This window comes from Elgaria multicarinata, chromosome 17 (genome assembly GCF_023053635.1).
Source record: "Elgaria multicarinata webbii isolate HBS135686 ecotype San Diego chromosome 17, rElgMul1.1.pri, whole genome shotgun sequence".
NCBI lineage: Eukaryota > Metazoa > Chordata > Lepidosauria > Squamata > Anguidae > Elgaria > Elgaria multicarinata.
The window spans coordinates 28,770,770-28,788,546 of NC_086187.1; the positions used below are offsets into that span (position 1 = coordinate 28,770,770).

A 17,777-nucleotide genomic window follows, 5' to 3' on the forward strand; every position below is an offset into this window, starting at 1 on the left:
ACAAAATATGCTGACATTTACCCTCTTTGTAGGAAAAGAGGGAGTAAGAAAGAGGGATGGTCTATGCCTCAAGTTGTACTGATGCATCTGGATCCTCGGTGTGTGTGTGTGAATTCTTTGAATATAATAAGCCTAGACAGCCATAGCCTGGGTGGGGAAGAGATAGGAGCATAGGCAGAAGTCTTTCCAAAGGTCTTATTTCAGCAAAGCTTGCAGGGGAAAGCTGGAGCGTGTTCAGAGGAGGGCAACCAGGATGATCAGGGGTCTGGAAAAAAAGCCCTATGAAGAGAGACTGAAAGAACTGGGCATGTTTAGCCTGGAGAAGAGAAGATTGAGGGGAGACATGATAGCACTCTTCAAAGACTTAAAAGGTTGTCACACAGAGGAGGGCCAGGATCTCTTCTCCATCATCCCAGAGTGCAGGACACGGAATAACGGGCTCAAGTTACAGGAAGCCAGATTCCGGATGGACATCAGGAAAAACTTCCTGACAGTTAGAGCAGTACGACAATGGAATCAGTTACCTAGGGAGGTGGTGGGCTCTCCCACACTAGAGGCCTTCAAGAGGCAGCTGGACAACCACCTGTCAGGGATGCTTTAGGGTGGATTCCTGCACTGAGCAGAGGGGGTTGGACTCGATGGCCTTGTAGGCCCCTTCCAACTCTGCTATTCTATGATTCTATGAGATGCTACTTTTCCATTTTAAAACACCTTGCCTGCTAAGCTGGATGATCAGCTACAGTGAAAATGTGCAACATGCATCTGTCTTTGCATACATTTCCTCCCTTACCCTGTGCAGAATGGCAGCCCTTGTCTGCTACAGGCTTCCTTTGTTCGTGTGTCTTAAATTGTTTGTGTTTGAGGAGTTTCCCCCTGACCGATCACACTTTTATTTCCTTCAGAGAAGTGCACATCCCCACAAGCAGTCTGAATGTTTATGAGCATTCTGTAACATCACTGTAGCTGCTTAGCCAGTGGCAGGGGATGCTCCAGGCTAAACATTGCCTGTCACCTATTTTACAGACAGATCTGAAAGCTCCTTTGAATTTGATTTTTCATCTCTTGGGGGGAAAAAGAGAATCTCAGCTGAAGGTCTAGAAATGGTTCCTACCCATTTTTATCAACCTTACTGGAACAAAACAGAGTTGTTCTTGCAATAACAGATATGAACAGCTACTTTGCATGAAAAATGTGATTGTTTATTTCATCTGTTTATTTCATCTGCGTATGCCCTGTGAAGCAAAAGTATCTTCAAGCCTCATGTCAGCCGTATGTCCTGGCTCCACAGCAGTGCCTGAAAATTAAAATAAAGACGGTGCGAGCCATTATTTTATCCTTTGAGCATGGACTGCAGTGTTGTGGACTGGAGAAAGTTAAGCAATGCCAGTTCTTCAATGGAGCAGGTTGCAGCCTTGGATCTCTGTTTTTGCTTCTTTTAAATTTTGTTTTAACTGTTTTATTCTGTTTTTATTTTCATTTTATCTTGTACACCGCTCCGAAATTTTTCAATGGGGAGCGGTATATAAATATTCTAAATAAGCAAACAAATAAATAAATAAATAAATAATGGATTGTTCAAACCCAGCATGTCTTTCACTGAAATCTAATTCAGCTAAGCCAACTTTACATGTCATAGCAGTAGCCAGCTAGTTTTCTCTGCAAAGCGACTAATCTACCTGGAACTCACGGTTCATTTTCAAGATGCTCGTACACAGCTCTTGCTTGTTTAAAACCAGACTTAATGGAGAAAATCTTCCCAGGTGATTGTGCCCCTGGCCCTGTAGCCAGTCAGGACAAAGCCCAGTCCTGTGACTTTAATCCTCCTCTCCTATGCAACTGTTTTTATGCTACTTATGTTTTTAAATTTTGTATATTTGTTTTTAATGTTTACTGGTTTTAACTTTTGTAAACTGCCCAGAGAGCTTCAGCTATGGGGCAGTATATAAATGCAATAAATAAATATATATAAATATTACTTGGGTGTAAATACCACTGAATTTAGCAGGACTATGTCCTACGCCGGGCTGCCATCAGCTATTCCAACACTGAATTGGAAGAAGGGCCTAAGAGTTACGCAGTTCTCCTTTGGGATCAGAGTTATTTATTTATCTGGATATTTAACACCCCATTCTTCAATACAGTGTGTCAGGAGGAAAGGAAAGGAACCTCTCATGCAAGCACTTGAGTCATTACTGACTCCTAGAGGGACGCCTGCTTTTGCTGACGTTTTCTTGGCAGACTTTTGTAGCGGGGTGGTTTGCCATGGCCTTCCCCAGTCACAGTTACCTTTCCCCCAGCTAGCTGGGTACTCATTTTACCGACCTCGGAAGGATGGAAGGCTGAGTTCGACCAGAGCCGGCTGCCTGAGAACCAGCTTCCGCTGGGATCGAACTCAGGCCGTGAGGAGAGTTTCGGCTGCAGTAACTGCCGCTTACCACTCTGCGCCACACGAGGCTCCTACAGTTTGTCAGAGCTGTTGCCAATATTACAATTTTAAAATCAACAAGTTAAAAATCAACAAGAATTGCAGCAAGACAGAACAGCAACCTGAAGATATAAAAATCCAAGCTGAGCAGAGATGCAGAAGGGTTGGGAACGTGAAAGAGTTTTCATCTGGCGCCAAGAGGATTGCACATCTGGGACCAGGCAGACTTCTCTAGGGAGGGAATTCCAAAACTAGAGAAGCACCGCAATGGCCCTCTCCAGTCTCCTGCTCATTCCTGATGGCGAAAAGGGACCTGGCAACAGGCCTACAAAGAGAGGGGCTGTAGCTCAGTGGGAGAGCCCAGACTTTCCATTCGATCCCAAACATCTTCAGGTAGGGCAAGGAAAGAGTCCTGCCTGAAACCCCAGAGAGCCGCTGCTGCCAGTCAGTGTTGACAGTGCTGGTCTAGATGGCCCAATGGTCTGACTCAGTATAAAGCCTCTTCTGATGTTGGATGAACAATAATGGTCCAGATCTTGCGGCAGGGGCAGGCTCATGTACAAGGAAGCAACCCTCAAGACCCCCAGTTCTATTATGTCTCAATACCAAGAGTTCTTCAGCAATGCTAACACTGTTCTGGGTCTCAGAATAGCAACTTCTCCTTCCCTTCAATGTAAAGTTTATTTACAAGATTCTCTCTTTTTAAAAAGTCTACATCTACTGCACCTGTTTGATTCCTCTGGTTGGATGGCTTGCTGAGGTTCCACTTTGCAAACTGCAAGGACGATGCTCTGGGCAATGTATGGCAAATCTTCTCCTCGTTACCATGTAACAGCTGGGTTATAATACCATACAGAAGTGGCCTGTTAAAAGACACAAAACTCTTGAGTACAAAGAGAGATGAGCTAATGAAGAAATACAGGGCACTGAAAGAGCTCATACGCAGCTCCGGCTCACCTCAATGGGGCCTGTACAAGGGAACTCCCTGGCTGGTTATACTTACAGACTTCCAACAGGAAAACCTTTTCTGAGACCTGAACCTAAGACTGGTCTCCCTCTCTCACTATTTTGGAACGGAGTTCAGTCACATCACTTTAACTTGGCCCTTTAAATTGTGCACAGTGGTTTTAATGTTGTTTCAATGTTTTAATAGGATTTTATTGCTTTTGTTTTTATGTATTATTTCATTTGAATTGTTGTACTTTGCCTTGGTAACATTTGTGAAAAAGGCGGAATAGACGTATTGTTAAGCACAGTTACTCGGAGGGAAGGCCTTCCAAGTCCAATGAGACTTACTTTCAAGAAAGAACTCTCAGGAAGGGCATGATTTATTTATTTAGCATTTGTGGTACTTTTATACTGTCCTTCCACAAGAATCAACATAAAAGCTAAATAATAAAAACATTTTAAAAGAGAATTAAAAACACTAAAACAATTTAGAAGGCCAAATTAAAAAGATGCACCTTCACTGCTTTTCAAAAGGCCAAGAGAGCAGGGATCAAACTCTAAATGGAGAACAGGGTTCAAGGAGTGACACAAGAGAAAGCCCTTTTACACATGAACAGGCCTCTACTGCAGATTGTAATAATTGGATAGGTTTATAGCAAGGGTGTCATATCTGTTTCCTAGACTGCCTCTGAAATACAAAACCAAACCAGAATACTAAATTGAACAAAACTGAAATCCATTGGCAGCTTATATAAAAAACACTGGTCTGCAGATGGAGAGATGTTTGCCTTAAAAACCTTACAGAGAGAGCATAGAATCACAGAATAGCAGAGTTGGAAGGGGCCTACAAGGCCATCGAGTCCAACCCCCTCTGCTCAGTGCAGGAATCCACCCTAAAGCATCCCTGACAGATGGCTGTCCAGCTGCCTCTTGAAGGCCTCCAGTGTGGGAGAGCCCACCACCTCCCTAGGTAACTGATTCCATTGTCGTACTGCTCTAACAGTCAGGAAGTTTTTCCTGATGTCCAGCTGGAATCTGGCTTCCTGTAACTTGAGCCCGTTATTCCGTGTCCTGCACTCTGGGATGATGGAGAAGAGATCCTGGCCCTCCTCTGTGTGACAACCTTTTAAGTATTTGAAGAGCAGCACAAACATTACTTGCACTCCTCTGTGTATAAATGATTCAAACATTCCCATCACATCAAGGTTGTCAACCCTTAAGACGACATTAAAAACCCAGAAGGATTATCATCTTACACTGATCTGCTGCTGGGATCTTCAACTACATTCAGTTCATTAACAAGAAATTCCCGGTCCAGTGGAACTTCAGGCTGACCAGATTCTGAAAAGAAAAAAAAATAGCATTTCAGTTTTCCAAGATTTTTTTGGGGGGGGGGCATATGGTATACATACCTACCCCCTTGGTGACCCCTTCCTGCATGGCATGCAAACGGCCATTTACCAGGTCCCTTGTGGTATAACTGCAGGTAGACATCCATGGATCAAGTTTTTGCAGGCTGGTAACTTCTTTAGATTTATTTCTATCTGTTTTTTTAAAAAATATTCATTGCCTAATAGATAATACAACTATGCTATAGAGCAATGGCAATAAAGAAATATTCACCAGCTGTTAGAACGGAAGCAGTGTATTTGTACTTGTTAAATTCCAAGTATTCACGGATCAGCTCATTGATTAGAAGATTCTCGTGGGACAACAATGGCCGTGGTTCGCTTTGATCATCCAGCGCATTAAAGACTTCAGCTCTGATCCTCGCTTTTATCTGTCCTAGCGTCCCCCTCTTCTCCAGCGTATCTTTTAAAACTAGGAGGAAAAAATCAGGAAACAGTTTCATTACGAGAACTCCCAGGAGACTGTCACAGAACTTAAAGTGGCCATTGTGAAGCAAAGGAACTTCACAGGAAATTTAAAATGAGAGATTGCTGAGTTAGATAAATGCTTGCACCTGAAGTTTGAACTGGATTGACGGATTTTTATCACACTGCATGTGTTCATTGGCTAACCTAATGTCAGGATGTTAGTGTTATCAGCAACACTAACATCCAGACAAGCGCTAATATGATTGCCACCATCAGGACTTTCTGCACTGAATTTCCTTCTGACTTCACTGTTTATAATCCCACACATGCCGCCCCAAAATGTACTAAATATAGACCTCAAACTCTCCATAACACTCCATGCATCTGATGAAGTGGGCTATAAACAACAGAAGCTTATGCATGCATAAATGTGTTAGGTTTTTAAGATATCACTCAGCCATGAAGCTCAGTGGGCGTCTTTGGGACAGTCACTGACTTTCAGCCTAATCTACCTCACAGGGTTGTTGTGAGCATAAAATGCAGAGGAGGAAGACCATGCACACCACTTTGCCCCCCCCCTTTAGGGAAGGGTGGGATATCAATGTAACAAACAAACATACTAACACGGATACCCTTTCGGGAATTGTTAGAAATCCAATTGAGACACTGCATGGATTTAAAGTTGTTGCAAACCAGTTTGGGAGCAATTTTCACCAGAAAAGCAGAGTGTAAACATATGAAAATAAGTAGCTCCATAGTATGAGATCTCCACCCCTCTATGAACAAAGGAAATGCTCCCCACTTGATTGGCAAGGCGCTGCAGGGCATGCAGCCACTCAACAGGTGCAGCTTTGACCAGAACAGTAGAGCGGATTTACCAGCTGAATTTCTGCCTGTCACACCGCTATGAAGGGCACAGGAGACCTGACCAAGAGTGGGAGAAGTATCCCTAGAAGCGCACCGCCAAAAAAGAGGGGGTTTCCTTCCCCGCTCCCTTTACCAGGTAAAGTTTACCTGCTTTCAACTCTGTTATGGTCGCCATCTTGGAAGGAGCAACTGAAGGCGGAAGTGGCCGAAAGGGAAGAATGGGAAGTTCCCGGATGTAAACAACTTCGCTGCTCGGAGCAACCGTCTCTCTTCCCCCGTCTCTGTGGCAACCGCCCGCTGGAAGTGCGCAAGCGCAGTTGGGCTCCGGCGGAGACCCAGGCGAAAGTACCACCGCATCTTCCCGCCTTCGTTGGCTCTCTCGGTTCTCCATTGGCTGCACACTCAGCCAATCAGGTTTCTGTGGAGCCTCACCGCTTGCTTTCTTCTAAGCCGGATTTTTCTTGGCGGGGAAAAAGGTTGCAGATTTAGCAGTGAAATGCGAGTTTGGATATATGTGGACTTACTTCTGAGTAGACTCACTCTTTCCACCACTCTTTGCCTGCCAAGGCAGTTTGCGCAAGGCAGATATCCTACAGGTGCAGCATCCTCCATCTTTTGCATTTCTAAGCTGGGGAGAAAAATCTCCACCTGTTGGACTTTCTGCCTGCCCTGCAACCATTAAAGACATAGAGGCCTGCCATGGGGTGGTGGAGTCGCAGCCCTGCTTACAAAGAAAGACCCAGTCTGCAATACACCTGGCGAATGGCCTTCCAAGTCACCACAAAGCAGCCTTCCTCAACCTGGGGCGCTCCAGATGTGTTGGACAACTCCCAGAATGCCCCAGACTGGCTGGGGCATTCTGGGAGATGCAGTCCAACGCATCTGGAGCGCCCCAGGTTGAGGAAGGCTGCCACAAAGGAATAATGCGTCTGATTTTTTAAAATTTAACTTGCCTTTTCAGGGGAGTTCTGGCCTCACAAGGCAGCAATCAATATTGCAAAACTGCCTGGACCATCGGCTCTTCTTCCAGGCAGGAGACAATGGCAGAGTTCGGACGACACGCTAAGCAATAGGAACAGAATGGGAAACAACCTTTGATTAGCGTGTCGTCCAAACTCAGCCAATGTGTGGGTTTCATCCAGGACCAGAGTACACACTTATCTGAGTTAGTACATGCTCAATAGTACTTGGGGGAAATTGACAGGAACGTTTATTAATGAGTTAAATTATTAATTGTCAGTAAACACGTGTTTACTTTAGCCAGTTAGCATAGGCAGCTGTTTTCTATTTTGTACACTAGAGGGCAATGGTAGATAAACTTTGCATGTGTTTGTTATTTATATGTTTTATTGTTTTACAGATTGACTACCCCCGTCTCCTTCCTGTGCCTAGAAACGATGCTTAGGTCCTTTGCAGTGAATGAATTAATGCAACAAGAGAAGCCACCACTACTTTGCTCCTCACCTTTCTCTTCTGCCCATTGTGGGGCAAAATTAAGAGACCACAAGAAGATCAAACCATACTCCAGGAAATAAAGCCAGACTGCTCACTTGAGGGAATGGTATTAAAGGCAAAACTGAAGTACTTTGGCCACATAATGGGAAGACAGGATACCCTGGAGAAGAGGCTGATGCTAGGGGAAGTGGAAGGCAAAAGGAAGAGGGGCCAACCAAGGGCAAGATGGATGGAGGATATTCTGGAGGTGACAGACTTGACCTTGGGGGAGCTGGGGGTGGCAACAGCCGACAGAAAGCTCTGGCGTGGGCTGGTCCATGAAGTCACGAAGAGTCGGAAACGACTGAACGAATAAACAACAACATGGAAGTAGGAGAGGAACAGGGCAGCATCTGCAACCTTGCTTAATACATCAGTGCACTTAAAAGCATGTGCACTACCTCCAGGAAAGAACCTGGCAGCACTACAAAGGACGCAAAAAGGTCACTTTGAGCATAACAAAAGCCTGAAGAAGTGTTAATAAAAAAACCCTTTTTATAGTCACATGAGTTGCTACATTTTTCTTTATTGTGCCAATTTACCAGGTGATGCTTTTCCTCCTGTTTCTTCCAGGAACAGCTTTACCTGCTTCGTTTATTCATGTTAAGCTGCTGTCAAGAAGCAGACAAATCAAAAGAGGGCAACTTTATTGCATTTCTATATTGGGTGGTATAGAAATGTAATAAATAAGTAAATTAACCTAAGTTACAACCTCAGAGATGTACAGTGTGTGCTGAAGGATGTGAAAGTTGCTGATTAACCACAAAAACATGTGGTTTGCTGGAACTCATCTTACATCCGCCAGTGTTTGTTTCAAGTATGTACCCTCCCCATTACAAGAAAAAACCATTCATGCAAGGTATGCCTGAATTTATTTCCCGTCTACCTAAGCTTTAAGGTGGATTCCTGCATTCAGCAGGAGGTTGGACTTGATGGCCTTAGAGGCCCCTTCCAGCTCTACGATGCCAGTTAATGTGCTCTGAATTGGGAGCGTGGTGTCATTTTTAAAGGTGCAAACTCTACTGTGCCCAAACCCTGGGTAAGTCCGTTGGGTATTTCGGCAGTAGTTGCAATCTTGGTCCCAAGCGATGAGGTGCAAAAGCGAACATCCAAGAAATCACCGGGGGGGGGGGTGTGGAATTTAGTTATGTGTGGAATTAATGAATTGCCGTTGTTATGCCGCCCAACAGCCGGGCTCCGCGGGCCGCTGTGTCCGGCGAGGCCTGGCGCTGGAGGCGCAGTAGCGCGCGCGGCGCTTCCCGGCGCGGCCTCCTCGGGCGCGGAGAGGCGGCGAGGGCGCCGGGCCGCGGCCTGCCACGCTCGGGCCTCTCCGCCCAGCCGTCGTGGGCACCCAATGAGCGCAGGCCCGGCTCGGCCCGCGGCTCCGCCTCCGCCTCGTCCTCCTCCGCCTCTCTTCACGAGCCGCCGCCGCCGCTGCAGCTGCCGACTCGGAGCTTTCGCCGGCCAGGCTGGGCCCCCTCCATGGACGTCCAGCGGCTTTGCAACGGCCCGGCCGGCTCGGAGCCCTTCTGGGTAAGGGGCAGAGCGGGGGGAGAGGGGAGGCCGCCGCCGCCACCGCCGCCCCCCAGGCCCGGGCGCTCCAGGGGCCCCTTCGTGGGGGGCGTTCGTTCATGCGCTCGCGCGCGCGCGCCCTCCTCTCGCCGCGTTAAAGCGCAATTCGTGCCTGCTCTCTCCAAACGGGCCCTTGGTCGGACAGGTTGGACTGCAAGGCCTATCATCCCCCGCCAGAGAGGCAGTGCCGTCCAACCCATCCGGTGCCTTGGGGGAGGCGGAATTCAACGCCTCGGCGGAGACGAGGAAGCCGCCGCCCGCCTGCCTGCCCGCCTGCCTTTGTCCGGCCTCTCCTCCCGCGGAGGGATGCGCTGCTGGGTCCATGCCTGGGCAGCTGCCTCCGGGTTGAGGCTGGGGCGGCGGCGGCGGCTGCTGCTGCTGCTGCTGCTGCCAGGGCGTGCCAAGGCGGGGTTGGGCGGCGCCGTGCTGCTCTTTGTGGCTACTAGCCATGGTGGCCCGAAGCTCCAGCGTCAGCCTGGCCCCAAATGGCATCTGCTGGGTAGGGGCTGGTGGCCCTCTGGCCGGGCTTGTGGGCTTCCCAGGGGGGCGTCTGGTTGGGCACCGTGGCGGACTGGAGAGGTGGAAGCTGAGAGGTGGGTTTACTGCTGAGTCAGCCGGCGGAGGAGTGTGCTGTTAATGTCATCCCCACCCCCTCTCCACCTCCTTCTGTCTTAGTTTGTAATTTGTTTGAAATATATAATGTGGAATCCTACACATGTTTTCTTGGAAGGAAGTCCCACTGAGGTCCATGGTGCTTACTCCCTGGTATATGGTCGTGGTATTGCAGCCACAAGAGTTTTAACCTATGTTAGCCCTATATGGCTCAGGTCCAGGTTATTTGAAAGACGGTGTTCTCCCTTATGAGCCTGCCCGTGCTTTGAGATCTTCTGGAGAGGCCCTTCTTTCAGTCCCACCTTCTTCACAGGCGCCTTGGTGGGAACATGGGAGAGGGCCTTCTCGGTGGCTGCTCCGGTGCTCTGGAACGCTCTTCCCTGGCTCCCTCCTTGATGGGCTTTCGAAAGCAGGCTAAAACTTTTTTGTCCCAGCTGGCCTTTGGGGAATAATCTGGCCCTCCATCTATGTTAAGGTCTTAGAGTTTTGTTGTGTATTTTAAACATTTATGGTTTTGTTCCCCCCCCCCCCAAATGTATGTTTTAAACTTTGTAAGGCCACCTTGAGGCCCAGCATTGGGCAAAAGGCAGGATACAAATAAATATAATAATCATAATCATAATTAGCCACCCTGTGAGAGTATTGCTGTCTGAAAACCAGGTGTATACATGTTCCAAATAAGTTGAAAGAATTGCATTAGGCCCTTTGAATGGAAAAATGTAAGGAGTTGCTTGGGTCCACACCTGCGCCCTTTTTGCCTTAAAACTGTTCAGGGACCTCAGGTTACTCCTCTAGAGACAGAAGGTAGAAGTCCCAAAGATAACATGGAAGAACAGAGAAGGCTTCACCATGTATCTGATTTTTATTTTTGTTGGATTTTAATCTCTGGGAGAGCTGGCAGTCACTCTTGTGACTAATTCTTGGTTGCTCTTGGATAACTGGATGTGGCAGTTTTATTTCTCCCTAGTGGGGAAGGCACAGGTCTCATCTTGAGTATTGCATCCAGTTCTGGGCTCCACACTTCAAGAAGGACGCAGACAAGCTGGAGCGTGTTCAGAGGAGGGCAACCAGGATGATCAGGGGTCTGGAAACAAAGCCCTATGAGGAGAGACTGAAAGAACTGGGCATGTTTAACCTGGAGAAGAGAAGATGAAGGGGAGACATGATAGCACTCTTCAAATACTTGAACGGTTGTCACACAGAGGAGGGCCAGGATCTCTTCTCGATCCTCCCAGAGTGCAGGACACGGAATAACGGGCTCAAGTTACTTGAAGCCAGATTCCAGCTGGACAGCAGGAAAAACTTCCTCACTGTTAGAGTAGTACGACAATGGAACCAGTTACTAGGAAGGTTGTGGGCTCTCCCACCCTCGAGGCCTTCAAGAGGCTGCTGGACAACCATCTGTCAGGGATGCTTTAGGGTGGATTCCTGCATTGAGCAGGGGGTTGGACTCGATGGCCTTGTAGGCCCCTTCCAACTCAGCTATTCTATGGTTCAGGTGGAACAGAGGAGAGTGAAGTTTTTGCGTTTGTGTCTTCTTCAGCATGCCACTCTGAGAGGAAATAGATCACAAGGCCTGATTGCTCTCTTGCCAATTTTTTTAAAAAAAAAATTAAAAAAATTGCAGCACTTTTGCATTCCACTCCTTTTATACATATGTGCCTTCCAGGATGTTCCTATTGTTAATGTGATGATGGCTTAAGGTTACATTAGCTGTAACTGGATCTTACCTATCCCACACTAACACACACACACACACACACTCTTGCGCTCACAAACAAGTTTATGTAACAGCCCCATATCTAAGGGATTTTAATAGTGGAGCGGCACAGAACAAGGAAGCTGAAAATGCTGTTCTCTTAACTCCTGTTGCTGTCATTATATTGTAGGAAAAAATGTCCTTTACATCTGGCTATAATTCCTATGTGCAAAACTACTTAGCCTATGCAATCCTGTGCACACTTACCTGAGATGGAGTATAGATACATATAAGATTGCAGGGTTAGTGGAGGTGACTTCTCAAATGCATGTTAGCAGCAGATGTATTTCGAAGAGTGTCTGTCACTTTTGAAAGAATGATTTTCATTTTCTGCTCTGTACTGCAGTAACAAGCCTTAGTGTTCTTGAAAGGCATGTGGGATGTCATGACTCGTGGGATGAAAGTTGCACAGCACAATCCTGTCTTGCCATGTCTCTTCACTTAGTAATCAAGGAAAACTGGAGTGGTTCCAGTTTATGTGGTTCCAGTCATCCATGTATTGTATATTCTAGCCTACAAAAGTTAATAGCCTGCAAGCATGTTTACTAGCCTGCTGGGGGTTCAGGACTGGCAAAGGACAGAGAGCTCTATCCCTGTGTGTGTGTGTGTGTGTGTGAGTGAGAGAGAGAGAGAGAGAGAGAGAGAGAGAGAGAGAGAGAGAGAGAGAGAGATTTAAGTATATGCTGGTCATACTTATCAAGGAGGAGGCTTCTCTCTGGGAGCCTGTTTGAGTTCTGTTCTGGGCACAGGGGTTGGGTGGAGTGCTCCATACTGCCTGCACCAGCTCACTCACTCATTCACCTGCCTGCAATGCCTTGTCACCTACAGCTACTAAGTGAGTGCTTAAATGCAAGTCTGTTATAATTAACTTTTTTCTTTTTCTATAGGGTTGTAGTTTTGGTTTTAAAGTATATCCGGTTCATATATGGAAACTCTCCAAAGTCTTTGAAAGATAGCTTTCCCATCACTTCCTCCTTGAGATCCTTTCAACTGGATCTGTCAGGGACTGAACTTGGGAACTCTTGCACAGAAAACATGTGCTTGACCACGGAAATATGCCCCCTCCCAAAGCTGGTTAGTTTATGTTGTCCTGACAGCCGTAATGACAATATGTGCTGCCTTACCTCTGTATTTAGATTGTTAGCTCCTCATGACATCCAATCCAGCAGTGATGGGAGCAGTTTTATCCGCAAAATGGGACACAAATGGGTCACAGCGGGCCTTTCACAGCGTTGGCTCCCGTGATCTTCATTCGCAGCAAGGAAGGAGAGGAGTCCCATCTTCGGGGATCACAGTCCCCAGAGAGAGAAGGGGGGATTCCCTGTCTGGAGGAACATAAAATTGAAATCGAGGCAGTGGTGGAGAAAACATTAAGGGATGCATGCCTTCCTGAGCTCATGCGACACCCGCACCTTATTGTCTGGGTAAACAGTCAACAGCTTTGAACTCCCACCTGCCTGCCTTGCAAAGTTATAGCTTGCTTTTTTGCCTAAGGTTTATGATTTAATGGCAGGCTTGTAGAGGCCGGAACTTGCATGTCTTTTGGTAACTTGACCTTATTGATGGAAAACAATTCTTGCACAAGTAGAAGTATTGGCAGAGGCTAGCCTGAAGGGAGGTTCCGGGCATGTGGTTTGCCAGATTAGTACTGTGTGTTAGTACTGCTGGAGGGAAATGTACATCATAGCAGATTCCAGATTTTTGCAGTTAACAAAATAGGTGTGTGTGGAATTATATATGGCTTTGTATGTACCTTAGTGATTGCTATAGCATGGCTTTTCATGACTAGGATGCGGAAGTGAACTGCCCAGAGAGCTTTGGCTATCGGGCGGTATAAAAATGTAATAAATAAATAAATAAATAGAAGGGGGCACTACAATGCCACCAGGTCATCTTGGAGTAGGATCAGAGCTCAGTGATGGAGTGTGTGCTTTGCATGCAGAAAGTCCCAGATTCGCTCCCTGGCATCTCCAGTTTGAAACAAGGATCAGATGATAGGAAAAGGCATCTCTCTGCCCCAAATTCTGCAGAGCCTCTGCCAGTCAGAGTATTCAGTACCAGGCTGGACAGACATTTAGTCTGACCAGGTATAAGGCAGCTGCCTTGATGCTTTGGTGCCTCAACTCCACTGGTAAATTGCTCTTTGCACTTCTGTAGTGGTGTGATTTTTATGGGTCTTGTGGGATTCCCAATCTCAGTGTAGAGTTCTGTTGTATGCAATTGTATTTATTTATTGCATTTCTATACCGCCCAATAGCCCGAGCTCTCTGGGCGGTTCACAAAAATTAAAACCATTCAAAGCATAAAACAACAGTATAAAACCATAATATAAAATACAATATAAAAGCTCAACCAGATGAAAACAGTAGCAATGCAAAATTACAAATTTAAAACACCAAGTTAAAATTTATTTGTAGGCTGTTAAAATGCTGGGAGAATAAAAAGGTCTTCACCTGGTGTCTAAAGGCATATAATGTAGGTGCCAAGCGAACCTCCTTAGGGAGCTCATTCCACAACTGGGGTGCCACAGCAGAGAAGGCCCTCCTCCTGGTAGCCACCTGCCTCACTTCCTTTGGCAGGCGCTCGCGGAGAAGGACCCCCGAGGATGACCTTAAGATCCGGGCAGGTACATATGGGAGGAGGCGTTCCTTCAGATAGCCTGGTCCCAAGCCATTGAGGCTAGAGCAATAGAGCAGGGGTGGGCAGAAAGTAGATTTCTAGATGTTTTGGACCTCAACTCCCAGCGTTCAAGACCATCAGCCAAGCAGGTTCTTCTGGGAGTTGAAGTCCAAACCATCTGGAGGCCTACCTTCTGCCTTGCCCTGTAATAGAGAATACAGGAGGACTTAAGCTAGTCATATGGACATTGTGTGACACTAGTTTTGCCATCCTATCTTATGAGGCTTAGTGCACATTTGTGGGCTGTAAGAGATAATTAAGGCTGTGGGCTGAACGCACCCATGGGCAGGGGAGGCTGCCCACTGTGTTTCTGCGTGATTTATTTCTGTAGCATCCTTTCCGTCGGCCGCCACTTGGGATGGGTAATTCTGCACCCTGCCTGCACCAGGTGCGCTTGGATCATTTGATCACTGCTGACTCAAAGGCTTCTGTTTACACACAAAGGAAGGCCATAATTTAAGTTACGTGTCCAGGCAGGCTCCCCGCTTCTCTGACCGTGTGGAGAAATAACCCAGGCTTCAAATCCCTGCCTTGTTCCCTGCAAGCCAGGAATTGTTTAATATAAACTCTTAGTCAATTGGTAGACAAACCACAAAAGCAACATACTGTTTGAAGTTGGTTTGTTTAGAAATTAACTAGAGTTATTTTAAACTGCGATTTCTGGTTCATGCTTAATGGCAAATTAGGAATCTGCTGAAGTGAAACTAAATTCTGGTTTATTCCTCCTCCCGGCCACACAGGAGAAGGAGAGAGGAGGAGGAAGTGTGTAGGTCCGGTACTTTGTGCAGGCATGTCCCTCCTGCCCATGCATATAACTCTAAATTATGGTTTATGTTCTGTGCAACGTCACCCAGAAGCTCAGCAGAAGGATTTGCTCTCAGCAGAGGCTGCCCGTTGCATCTCTGGAGGAGCTTTTCTCAGCTTGCCTCTGCCCAGTTTAGAAGACATGCTCAGAACAGTTGCTTTTGCAGAAGCAGGGAAGGTGGGTTTGTCTGAAGATGGGTAATCTTCCAAGTTCTAAAAGTACATCGTTTCAGGTGCCTCCAGCATTTAATTTTGTGCTGGCTGTGGGCAGAGAAACGGAGAGCCTCCAATATTTCAGTGAAGATTCTGGTATTGCCCCGCTTCCTTTCCTCTAGTGCAGCCTTCCTCAACCTGGGGCGCTCCAGATGTGTTGGACTGCATCTCGCAGAATGCCCCAGCCAGGGCTGGGGCATTCTGGGAGTTGTAGTCCAACACATCTGGAGCGCCCCAGGTTGAGGAAGGCTGCTCTAGTGTTTAGCAAAAATGTCCATTAGTGCTATATGCACTATCTAGTGTGTCTAATTTTTTAAAAAGTCACCGTGTCATTCATATTCTCTTGCAGCCATACACACACTCTCCTTCTCACTGCTGTTCTTGACTTTATTCCAATGTCTAGAGGCCAAAAGCCTTGACTCTTGCTTGATTTGAGTTGTGTGCTGGTGGCCTTCATTAAAAAGGCAGTTCCTGTTAGGGATTCTGCTGTTTTGCCAGTCAACTTGCAGTCGTTCTAATAATGGCTGAACAATTAATAGCTGTGCCCCGTTTGCTTTTAGGAACAGAGCTGGGTACGTCATTGTAACAGCCTGCGTTTCCTTGGTGAAAACAGAAAGGTCTCTTGCACACAAGCCCCACTGAAACAAATGGGAGCTATGAAAGAGTCACACTAGACCAGTTTGCACATCATGCTGCAATTCCTGGGTTGTTTAGCGCAGAATTGCCTTGGACGAGCAAAGCAACAAGTGCACTGCGTTCCGTCCGCCTCTGTTTCTGGGTTGTTTCATGACACGTGAACTTAGAAATTCTGTGTTGTGTATGGATTGAACACCCTACCGTTAATCCAACAACAAACTTTGGGCACAACCACGCTTGTTTACATAATGCCAAACCTCTGAAGGTTCAAATATTTGCACTTCTGATTCACACAGTTTTTTCCATGATAAAACTTCCTGTCTTTCTTTCTGTCAAGCTTTCTATGTGATTTATCTTTTCTTGTTTGCATGGTTTAGTCATTGTTTCTTCCTCAGATAAGGGAGCTGGACTTAAGGCCTGTGCCCACCCGCCTCTATGCTCTGCTACTTCCCCACGACTCAAGGATGCTGTGAGAGCAGCAATTAAGGTTTTGAACACATTGCAGAAAGCTTATTTGTGAGTTTTCTTATGGAACAGGAGACGCGTGGGTAAACTACATAGGGGACAAGATTGTTCTGCTTTATACAGGTGCTTAGAAAAGAGACATTTTTTCCTGCCATGAGAAGCTGAACGCCACAAAATTCTCCCTTCCATACAGCTGTTGAAGAAGAAGGAGCTCTCCTGTTCTGTTTGACATCTGGTATCCCTGAAAGGGTCTAAAAAAGACCATAGGCTAGAAGGTGACATATTTAATGCGGCAATTTGTTTTCTAAGAGAATACAAAAGAGATTCTGTTTACTCTGTGTTTCTGCGGCCGGCTCTCGAGCAATCCGTTTGAGGACTACAGTTTTCCTTTGGGCTTGAAATGCTGTGTGGGTATGTTGGGGGGCGGGGTCTTCTCCATGATGCACCCCATTGTTCACCACCGGACCCTGTGGCTTCTGACCCTAGCTGATCAATAGCACAGCTGCCAAAGCTGATCTAGACATTTCCTGCACACTTTTGGGTTGCTGACCACGCTGTCTTGCTGTGAATGCAGTTCACAGTGGTAAATGAGCATGGGGTGGGGTGGGGTTATGCGTGCTAAAAGCCCTTGTTTGAAAAGGCCGGTGTTTTTAACGTGTGGCACTGTACACAGTAGAGATAACTCTGATGTAAGTACGTTTGGGGTAAAGCTTTTTGCCCACACTTTCAGTATAATACCCATTTCTTGCTTTTCTGTGCCTTTTGAGGTTGTCATTATAACTATTGCTTCATCAGCTGCTTATTTTTTTAAAAAACTTGATCTTTCGTAGGAGTGTGGCAAATTGGATGAATGATCTGTTCTCCAGGTATTTTCCTTTTTCCTTCCTCAAGCATTTTATTTTATTTATTTATTTATTACATTTTTATACCGCCCAATAGCCGAAGCTCTCTGGGCGGTTCACAAAAATTAAAACCATAATAAAACAACCAACAGGTTAAAAGCACAAATGCAAAATACAGTATAAAAAGCACAACCAGGATAAAACCACGCAGCAGAAATTGATATAAGATTAAAATACAGAGTTAAAACAGTAAAATTTAAATTTAAGTTAAAATTAGGTGTTAAAATACTGAGTGAATAAAAAGGTCTTCAGCTGGCGACGAAAGGAGTACAGTGTCCCCAGATGCCATAAATCAAGAGGTCTTGTGGAATTTCCAGCCTGCTTGGAAGAGCAGGCATATTCCCAGAAGGTCTTTCTACTTACCTGTACAAATGCAACTACGTTTTGACTGATACCAGAGTTCAAAATTATTACTAGCACTTCCATGAATTTCCTGCCAATGCTTCCCTTGTTTATAGGCTTGGCTCTTGTAGAAATTTAGTGTTCGTTTTATTACATTTCATTCATTCCCAACTTTTCTTCTGTAGAATTGAAGTACCCTAAAGAGGGTGGCCAGGTGGGCTCCTGTCCAGGTACTGAATCAG

At 46.2% G+C, this 17,777-nt stretch overlaps 2 protein-coding genes across 2 annotated transcripts in view; one reads left to right on the forward strand and one right to left on the reverse strand.

Moving 5' to 3' along the window:
• Positions 1-1,177: 1,177 nt before the first annotated feature.
• On the reverse strand, positions 1,178-6,295 carry CEP20 (centrosomal protein 20). Its single transcript, XM_063143098.1, has 5 exons — positions 6,205-6,295; positions 4,997-5,194; positions 4,630-4,714; positions 3,152-3,288; positions 1,178-1,294 (listed from the first exon to the last, which is right to left on the reverse strand). Exons 1-5 carry the CDS (start codon positions 6,230-6,232, stop codon positions 1,218-1,220), a joined length of 525 nt encoding a protein of 174 aa, XP_062999168.1. The 5' UTR covers positions 6,233-6,295; the 3' UTR covers positions 1,178-1,217.
• A 2,683-nt stretch (positions 6,296-8,978) lies between these two features.
• Positions 8,979-17,777, forward strand: part of LOC134410220 (multidrug resistance-associated protein 1-like) — a 62,743-nt gene continuing 53,944 nt past the window's right edge. The window contains exon 1 of the mRNA XM_063143386.1: positions 8,979-9,084. Coding sequence (XP_062999456.1) covers positions 9,034-9,084 — 51 coding nt within the window. The 5' untranslated portion in view covers positions 8,979-9,033. The remainder of the gene's footprint in view (positions 9,085-17,777) is intronic.